The 10,440-nt window shown below is 37.0% G+C and overlaps 1 protein-coding gene across 1 annotated transcript; it reads right to left on the reverse strand.

Annotated features, from left to right (window-relative positions):
• Nucleotides 1–1,764: 1,764 nt before the first annotated feature.
• On the reverse strand, nt 1,765–5,713 carry LOC138838240 (olfactory receptor 6C76-like). Its single transcript, XM_070037534.1, has 2 exons — nt 4,815–5,713; nt 1,765–1,819 (listed from the first exon to the last, which is right to left on the reverse strand). Exons 1-2 carry the CDS (start codon nt 5,711–5,713, stop codon nt 1,765–1,767), a joined length of 954 nt encoding a protein of 317 aa, XP_069893635.1.
• Nucleotides 5,714–10,440: the final 4,727 nt, after the last annotated feature.

Genomic DNA, 10,440 nt, shown 5'->3' on the forward strand with positions numbered 1-10,440 from the left:
CTGCCCTCACTTTAATGTTGGTCCAATCATAGTTTAATCTTTGCTTTCAGAAAGACAATGCTTTATGCCAAAAAGTTACTTCATTTTTGTACCTTTTACCAGACTAATGAATCTTTGTACAACTACTCAAAATTACAAAATGTAAACATTTTGTCTAGACCCTTTTTTGCTGTAAGTCATCCATTTCTCGATCTGAGTACAACTATAGGGGATGAAAAAAAGCTAAGTAGCAGGCTTCCAAAATTTTAGGGATGGAGAACTTGAATGCCTTGTGTTTTGTGACTTTTCTGACATTTTTTTGAGGATATAACCAAAATGTAATTAATAAGGGATTCTGACATTGTTGAATGGCAGTTTTTCCAAAAAATTTTCCCCAGAAGAAACAAACACATGTTGCATGTTATAAAATATATTAGGAGCATCTGGGTTGGAAAAAATTATATTAAATGAAGTAAGCCAGGCCCAAAGAAACATAGGTCCCATGATTTCCCTTATTTGCAATAACTAGTATATGTTCAAGTCAAGAAGAAAAGGTCAGATAAGTTGATGTTAGGGAAATGAACACCAAGATAAGTATTCAAATATTTTTTTCTTTCATGTGATTGTTTCCAACATATTTATAAGATGATTTCTTTGTTGCTTTGTATGTCTCTCCACCACGGTATAATCCCTGCTTTCACTGTGTTTGATGTTGGTATAATTTGTGGAGGGGAAGGGAAAAAACAAATCGTTTAAATAGAAATACAGGTGGACCCATTGCAACAATGAGATGTAAGAGTCGTTATGTCGAAAAACAAACTTTACAACTTTGGTGGGGTGGGGCTGAGGATCGGGTGGTGGTGTAGGGAGGGTATGGGAAGGGGAAACAAAGGAGGAGGCAAAAATGTTTGATAAGAAATGTACTCATTATCTTGCCCATGTAATTGTAATCCCTCTGTATGGTATTTTCATAATAAAAAAAAAGATAAAAAAGAAAACATAGGAGGAAAACATAATAGACAAATCCCTAGATATATAAGACTACATCTACAACATAATTGATTTTGTGAACATTTCAATTAGGTACCTTTGGGGACCCACTTGGTATTAGAGAGGAATAGAGAATAGAGAATTATTCCTACAGTGTTAGGCTGTGCAAGAAGCAAAGGGAAAGACTGATAAAAGAATGATTAGTTGTTGAAAAATTGTTTAAAGTTACCCTTTCAATTATTAGTTATAATGAAGACAGATTCAGCAAGGAGCTCAAGTCATTTTCAACAATAAAACATGAATTAGAGGTTGGAGTGGAAAATAAATCCTGACAACTTAGAGATTCTGTAGCCAACAATAATGAGGAGAAGCAATTTTCTGAGGAGATCTGAAGTTCTTTTGGGAAATCAACTATATGCCAGTTGAGTGATTTAGCAAAGTATTACAGATTTCTTAAATAAATATATGGATGTACTTACGGATGCAGACAAAAACAGATGGAAAATAAGACCTCAGATGAGGTGTTTCGGAGTTTAATTTGAGGACAAGTCTTTAGAAAATGGATTCCTAGCTTGCAATGAACAGAATCATGGGAGTGCCAGACCATGTGGCACTTGCTCTACCAAGGCGAGCCAAGCAAATGGGGCCTGAAGTCATGACTCTAGGAACCAGGGCTCTCAGATTATCAGGCCTCATGAAACCAAAGAGCTTGAACAGACCTGAAGAAGCTTTCCCAACTCCTATAGCAGTCAGCACACAATCCCTGCCTGGGAACAAAGATATCCTCATGATTACTCAACTGTCTTGCTTTTTCTTTTTACTTTTCCTTGCTACTTTTTTCACTGTAAAGCTTTACATTGAAGAAAGCCTAGAGAACTGTATTACTCTAAAACACCCACTTGAAGTGTTCTTGCCCCTTCCCCACTTCAGAAAAATTTCATGAAAGAAAAAAGATTAAAAATAGCTCATCACATTTAAAATCTGATGCTTTGAGTTCCTGAAAGATGACAGAGTAAGCAACTCAAAGGATTAGTCTGTTGACTGAAGAAACCATGAAGTTAAGAGACCTAAGAGAATCCTATTTTTAGATTCTGGTGTCTTATGAGGAACAGCAAGAGAGGAGTAGTTAGTGAAGAAAACGGAGATAAATTTTTATTAGAAATGCTTACAGTGTTGTAGGCATTCATATTCATTCCTTTCTCCATTTCCAAAACACTGAAGGAGCTGTAGTTACAGCAGCCTGCACTCCTGGTGTGATATTCTGGTCTTAAGGCACCAACACAAAACTTGTTCTTCACGTACTGAACTGAACTCTTTTGATTGTGTATTTTCACCAGTTTGGAGTTTCCCTGACGGGCTGTGCTGTGGAGGTTCACAGCTCTTTCACTAATCTCGTGGAGATGGAGTGACTTTTAAGCAGTGGTTATAGCTGAGAATCTGAGTGAATTTCAAAGAAAAGTGCTAGGTTAAGTGACTGTAAGTGTTCATACATTGATTGTTGAGGGAGAGGACAGTAAAAAAGCAAATAAATGAGTCTTAAGGATACTTTTATTCTAATACCTTAGTTAGAGCTAAAAATCAACCTCTGAGAGGAAAAGTTTATATCAAGGGATGGATATTGTCAAATTCTGATGCCCACACCCTCTAAAATACTATTAAAAATAAAGAAATAAAAAACATTAAGAAAATCATGGAAAATAATTTAGGATATCATCACTGTAGCAGAAACTCAAGAACTTCTTGGGAAATAGAACACACATAGGTTTAAACTGGGTGTGAAAAAGAGATACATAACTGGTATATGTCTGGGACAAGCAGAAAAGGTCAGATAAGATGATGTTAAGTGAAATGAACCCCAAGATAGGGACACAAGTGGGTTTTTCTTTCTTGCTATTGTTTCTAATGTATTTATAAGATACCATGAAATTTTTTTGTTACTTTGTATGTCCCTCTCACACAGTATAACACCTGTATTCATTGTATTTGATGTAGGTATAACTTAGGAAGGGGAAGGGAAAAAACAAATTGTTTAAATAAGGATACAGGTTGACCCATTGCAACAATGAGATGCAGAAAACACTACCTTGAAAAATGAACTTTAGAGTTTAGGTGGGTGGAGGGGGAGTGTAGTTGTGGAGGTGGGAGGGAAGGAATAGTAAGGGAAAAACAAAGGAGGAGGCAGCAATGCTTGATAGGCAATGTGCTCATTATTTTGCTCATGTAACTGTAACCCCTCTGTAAAATATTTGCACAATAAAAAACTTATTAAAATAAAACTATACGAGAAAACATACAAAGGAAAAAAAACCACAGGTGTTCTCTCTCAGGATATAAAGAGAAGGTAGGTTCTTCCCAAAGAAGTCTCAGATAAAGCCCAAGTTTCAGCATTTGCCAACTGGAGAGGAATGGGGAATGAAGCAACCATGGTTAGAGTTCATTCATGATGCTTCCTGGTGAGGGTGCTTGCTGCCCAAAATACAGGATGAAGACACATGCATTAAAATAACAAAGAATGGCATCCATAATGACAATAGAATATCTAGGTTCCTAATACCATAGGCTAGTATATAGCATAGGCCAGTATAGGCCAGTTTTTATAACGAAGAAATGGACATGCAAAAGGAATAGAACATGGCAGAGCTAGGAAGTAGTGCCTGACAGGTTCTCTGTGCTCAGTTTATCGATTGCTCTTACTACTCAATGGGAGAGTTCGTTATAGATTATTTAAAATTAAATTCTGGTATTCTTGCAAAATGATCTTCTCTTTTTTGTAACATCCATCTCTCATTACCAGGATTTTTAGGGCATATACACTGTAAACATGTAATCATGTACAATAAGGTCAAAACGGTAGGCATGAAGAACAAAGGAAGTTCAGGTTAAGGAAGCTAAATAAAGCAGTGAATGTGTAATTGCAATTTTAGGTTCTGGGCCAAAACACCTTATGTCAAATAAAGAGACAAAAAATTTTATTACACAGTTTATACAGCCATGGAGAGACAGCACTGCAGTTCATGATCAGCCATCACTGAGTATAGATGAGAGGTTTAAGTGGCCAAAGAAACAAGAGTAGGAGGAAACAGGTGTTCATGGTATTTATGACCTTTCCTCTGATCATTGTTTCAGAACTGTTTCTTTGAGATTGGAGAAGTTGTGAATGATCTCCCAATTTCAGGAGAGCATTTTGGTTCCCATAAGATGACTACACTTGTTTCAAGATATTGTCTCATCATTACAGGTAACTGTCCAACTTAGGACAGGTAACTGTCCTTTACTTGTCTGAAGCCGGGCGCTGGTGGCTCATGCCTGTAATTCTAGCTACTCAGGGGGCTGAGATCTGAGGATCATGGTTTGAAGCCAGCCTGGGCAGAAAAGTTCTTGAGACTTTTATGTCCAGTAAACTACTCAGAAAAAGGTAGAAGTGGTGCTGTGGCTCAAGTGGTAGAATGCTATAGCCTTGAGCAACAGAAGCTCAGGAACAAAAGGAAAGGAAAAAAAATAAATGAGCAAAAACAAGTTGTCTGTTCTGCTAGGATCTACTGTTCCTCAGCAACAGTTTCAGGTCCTTGTTATGGAACAGTCCTGTTCTTCCTTGATTCCAAGGTGGCTACGAAGTGAATGGTTTAGAATAAAAGGACAGATGAAACATGATAGAGATGCTTTTAACAACTTCATGGGCCCACCTTTAGTCCTAATAGCTTTTAGCAGTCAGAGTTTAAATGCCAATTACAGATCAAGTAAACATTGCTAATATTTCATGTCATAAAAGATCCAGTTCAGGTTGAAGGAAATGAATTTTTTTTACCATTCAAATTTATTTGGCAAGCACTTTTTTGACAAAGTACCTAAAGGATTGCTTTACCTGCTGGTTCCTCAGGGAGTAAATGAAAGGATTTAGCATTGGGGCAACAGAGGTATTGAGCACTGCGATGCCCTTGCTCAAAGCCACTCCTTCCTTTGCTGACGTTTTGACATACATGAAAATACAGCTTCCATAAGAAATGGAGACGACGATCATGTGTGAGGAACAAGTGGAAAAGGCCTTTTTCCTCTGCTCAGCAGAAGGGATTCTCAGAATTGTCCTGAGGATGAAGGCATAGGAAAGGACCACTAGTATTAAGGTCATCATGAGGGTGAATACTGCCAGGAAAAATGCCAGGAGTTCCAAGATGGTTGTGTCTGTGCAGGCGATCAGCAGAATAGGAGAAGAGTCACAGGTGAAGTGGTCAATGATGTTGGAGTCACAGAAATCCAACTGAAGCCCCATGATGATTGGTGGGAAGATAACGAGAAACCCAGCAAGCCAGGAGCTAATTACAAGCTGGATGCAGACCTTGCTGCTCATTATTGTTGTATAGTGCAAGGGCTTACAGATGGCTACGTAACGATCATAGGACATGGCTGTCAAAAGGAAGAATTCTGTTGAGCCAAGGAGAATAAAGAAAAACACCTGAGTCCTACAAGAGTTATAGGAAATGGTCAAATCCCCAGTGGCAATGCTGACTAGGAATCTAGGAATACAAACTGTTGTGAATGAGATCTCTAGGAAGGAGAAGTTCCTAAGGAAGAAGTACATGGGTGTTTTGAGGTGTGAGTCTATCAGTGTGAGGGTTATAATAGTCAGATTTCCAGTAATAATCAGTATGTAAGCAAGAAATAGAAATAGAAATATCAAAATATTTAGTGTGGGGTCATCTGTTAATCCCAGAAGAATGAACTCTTTCACAGATGTTTGATTTTTCATTTCTGATGTTGAGTTTTGTCAAATCTAAAAATCAAAAGGGAAAACAGTTACTTAAAACAGGGTAAGATTTTATCTTTTTCTTACCAACTTGGTTAAGTAATATGTAAAGCCAGTAATGAAACAATATGTCAATGATCAAATTGTGAAATACTTATTCACCACAAAAATATGTCTGTTATCAACCTTACATAACTAGCAACTTGATATTCATTTAATCATTTGATGGCACTAATAAATGCATGAATAAAAGAAAAATATGCCTACCAAATATATCTTACTTTTAAAAAATCTTTAGATCGTAATTTTAAATTTTTCAATATTACTTTATTACCAAAACATTAATGTAATTACCATGTATTTATTTTCTGAAAAGGAAAAATTTTCAAAAGTGTTTTTGAGTTATTTAAAGAGATATAGAGAGGGCTGGGAAGGTGGCTCAGTGGGAGAGTGCTTGCCTTGCATGCATGAGGCCCTGGATTTGATTCCTCAGCACCACATAAGCAGAAAAAGCTATACGTGGTGCTGTGTCTCAAATGGTAGAGTGCTTGCCTTGAGCTTAAGAGCTGAGATTTAGCACGTAGGCCCAGAGTTCAGTCTCCACAACCGACCAAAACAACAACTAAACTAAACTAAACAAAAAGAACACCAAGATATATAGAGAGAACTAATATTTTAACAAAAGAATCGCAAACATCAATCTAATATTCATATACTGCTAAAGAAACAAACAGTATTTTGCAATGTTTTAAAAACTTTCACGTTTTTACTTTCTGAATAAATAGCACATGATCACTTCCTATACAAGAGTCTATTAGCCAAATCTAAATGACCTAGTATATACAGTTATTATCTAATAAAAAACATGAAGTAAGAAATAAAATATATACTTACAATTGTATAATGTCATAGCAGAGCAGCAGTGAGATTGTTCAGGCCCAAGTTTTCCTCTGAGTGTCAGGATTTGATGCTTTCCTTTTGGAGAATTTGTATACTTCTCCAACTATGGAGAAATGCCTTATATAATAATGTAATTATATGCTATATGGGTAGAGTTTGACAGATGGTTCTGGTTATATACAATGAAATGGAGCACGCTTTTTGGATTGCCCAGTAGGATGGGGACAAGATCTTGGTTTATGGTAGATGGTGTTCAACCAGAATTAATCAAATTGCCCATGAGGTTCTGCAATTTATAGTGAGAAATCTGGGTGACTCGTGCAGTATCAAAAGCCCTAAAGGCAGTTCCAAGCATTAAATTTATATTAAGTCTGAAAGTGAAATAATGTAAGAATTTTTGTTGTTGTTGAGTGTCTTTGGTGCTTAGTTATTATTTAGGAATAAAGGATGTAGAGATGAGGAAGGTCTGTGGGTTAATGGACAGTTTAGAACTGGATTCAGAGTAGGAATTCAGAACCAGAGATCATGTTTTTCTGTAATATGAGTGAAAGACAGAGACAGACAGGAAAAGAGAGAGGGGAAGAAGAGAAAAAGTAGGCAGAAGGATGGAGGGAAGGAAGGGAGAGAGGGAGGGAGGGATAGGGAAGTGGAAAGCGATTGATAAGGAAAAGGAAAGGCAAGGAAAAGGGACAGAAAAAGAAAGAAGGAAGAAAGAAAGAAAGAAAGAAAGAAAGAAAGAAAGAAAGAAAGAAAGAAAGAAAGAAAGAAAGAAAGAAAGAAAGAAAGAAAGAAAGAAAGAAAGAGAGAAAGAAAGAAGAAAGAAAGAAAGAGAAGAAAGAAAGAAAGAAAGAAAGAAAGAAAGAAAGAAAGAAAGAAAGAAAGGAAGGAAGGAAGAAAGAAAGGAAGGAAGGAAGGAAGGAAGAAAGGAAGAAAGGAAGGAAGAAAGGAAGAAAGAGAGAGAGAAAGAAAGAGTAAAAAGAGAGGAGGGAAGGAAGAGAGGAAGGAAGGAAGGAAGGGAGGGAGGGAGGGAGGAAGGGAGGAAGGGAGGAAGGAAGGAAGGAAGGAAGGAAGGAAGGAAGGAAGGAAGGAAGGAAGGAAGGAAGGAAGGAAGGAAGGGCGAGAGGGAGGGAGGGAGGGAAGGAGGGAGAGAGAGAGGGAAGGGAGGGAAGGGAGGAAAGGGAAGGGAAGGAAAGGGAAGAAAAGGGATGGTAAGAGAAGGGAAGAAAAGGGATGGGAAGAGCAGGGAAGAAAAGGGAAGGGAAGAGAAGGGAAGAGAAGGAAGGAGGGAGGGAAGGAGGACAAGCGAGTACCTTGTCAGTTTTTTGGAGCCATACTTACAGTGGAACAGAAAGAGGTGGTGATAACATTCTACTTACTAATTAAGTGAAACCCTTAGTTGATGGGAGCAAAGAGAGAAAACCATAAGTGAGAATAATCAACAGCTATGGAAAAATAAGCATGAGATATGAATGAAATTTGTTGAGACAGAATATCCTTAAAAATTTACAGTGACTTTTCTAATCTGTATGGTCCAAAACTCCATGTTTGGTTTCTCTTGTTTTCTCACCCTCCAAAAAATGCTATAGGAGGAATAAAGTTCCTGACCTTGATGAGTAGAAATCCTCACTAATATAGAATTTTACTTAGTCATCAGTAATTCTTGTGTAATTCTTATTTTTACTTCATGCCCCTGCCAGTTGGATATTGTTTTTCCAATTATTATTTGCCTAAGAAGTATACTTGTTATATCTGTTTCTTTTACCTCCTTGAAACAGACACAGGGGACTTTTGTAGGAAAGCAGAATGAAGATGTCTCTCCTGAGGAATGGTACTGATGAGGCCATAACATTAGGTCGAATAATTTTAATTAGTTTATTTCAGCAATTATTTTAACACATTAAATGTCAGAAGAGTATGTAATTACAACAATAAAGAAATGATAAGTTCTCTATTTTTATTTCATTATTATATTTTAATCTGAAACAAATTTCTAAGTAACATAATCTCCCCCAGAAATATGTAAAAAAATACAAAAAGGAAAGAAAGAAAATAGCAAGAAGAAAGATCCACAATTACATGACATAAGTAATTCAAATGTTTTATTTATTAATACAATTACATTAAGTGGGTGTTGTGGTTCATTCCTGTTATCCCAGCAAGCCAGGTGGCTGAGATCTGTGTATCATGGTTTGAAGCCACCCTGGAAAGGAAAGTCTATGAGACTTTTATCTCCAATAAAATCTACTAAAAAGAATAAAGCCATAACTGGAGCTGCATCTTAATTGGTAGAGTGCTCACTTTGAGCAAAAGAAGCTCAGAGACAGTGTCCAGGCCCTAAGCTCAAGTCCCAGGATCAGGATCAGCTGAAAAAAATTTAATTAATTTAATTTACTTTAATAATATATATGTACACTGAGTACTTATTTTAAGCAAAGCTTGTGTGAAATTTTTTAAATGTATTTTTATTGTGAAAATGCTGTACAGAGGGGTTACAATTACATGGGTAAGATAATGAGCACATTTCTTAACAAGTATGGTAGCCTCCTGCTTTGTTTCCCCTTCCCATCCCTTCTTATCCTCCTCCAACCCCCCCCCCCGTCACCCCTACCAAAGTTGTAAAGTTCATTTTTTGAATAACGACTTGTACATCTCATTGTTGCAGTGGGTCCTTCTGTATCCCTGTTTTAACAATTTGTTTTTCCCGTCCCCTCCACATATACCAAGATCATATATCATGAAAGCAGGGGTTGTACCATGGGGAGGGACATACAAGGCAACAAAGACATAATCATAAATATGTTAGAAACAATCGCATGAAAGATCTCTCTCTCTCTCTCTTTTTTTCTTTTGTCAGTCGTGGGGTTTGAGCTTTAAGGCCTGGGAGCTGTCCCTGAACAATTCAGCTCAAGGCTCATGCTCTACTACTTGAGCCATCACACCACTTCCAGTTCTCTGGTGGGTTTTTTTTTAATTGTGATTAAGTGATTACATAATTTCCCAAATTTCACAGTATTTTGGAATAATGATGCTCATTTAGTCACAAGTTCATTCTAACTTTCCTGGAGCAAATTGTCTATCACAGTCTGTAACATATAACGGTGTACACATATACACCGTACATGTGATCAGCAGCATGGGGATATTTAGTAGTGGTTCCACCAGATGAGTAGGAGTTTTTTGTTTCTTAAGTCCTGCTAATTTTGTCCTATCACCTAACATTTTGGATTTAACATCCACTTATCAGGGAGACCATGTACCGTTTGCCTCTTTGCTCTTGGCTTACCTTACTCAACATGATTCCTTCTAGCTCCATCCAATTCCCTGCAAATGCCATTACTTTGTCATTGCTAATGGCTGCATAATTGAATTGCAGTTTTTCTAAAAAATTTTCCCAGAAGAAACAAACACATGTTGCATGTTATAAAATATAGGAGGAGCATCTGGGTTGGAAAAAATTATATTAAGTGAAGTAAGCCAGGCCCAAAGAAACATAGATCCCATGGTTTCCCTTATTTGCAATAACTAGTATATGTCCGAATCAAGCAGAAAAGGTCAGATAAGTTGATGTTAGGGAAATGAACCCCAAGATAAGTATTCAAATGCTTTTCTCTTTCATGCAATTGTTTCTAACATATTTATAAGATGATTTCTTTGTTGCTTTGTATGTCCCTCCTCCACGATATAACCCCTGCTTTCACTGTATTTGATGTTAGTATAATTTGTGTAGGCGAAGGGAAAAAACAAATAGTTTAAATAGAGATACAGGTGGACCCATTGCAACAATGAGATGTACAAGTCGTTATGTCAAAAAACGAACTTTAAACTTTGGT

This window comes from Dipodomys merriami, unplaced genomic scaffold, assembly GCF_024711535.1.
Source record: "Dipodomys merriami isolate MVZ:Mamm:240054 unplaced genomic scaffold, mDipMer1.0.p SCAF_10, whole genome shotgun sequence".
NCBI lineage: Eukaryota > Metazoa > Chordata > Mammalia > Rodentia > Heteromyidae > Dipodomys > Dipodomys merriami.

Excerpts from the sequence above, each read along its gene's own strand:
- LOC138838240 (XM_070037534.1), bottom strand. The coding sequence starts at position 5,713 with ATGAAAAATCAAACATCTGTGAAAGAGTTCATTCTTCTGGGATTAACA. Across the intron at positions 1,820-4,814 it reads CAGGTAAAGCAATCCTTTAG|CTTTACAGTGAAAAAAGTAG; the intron begins GTACTTTGTCAA and ends TTCAATGTAAAG.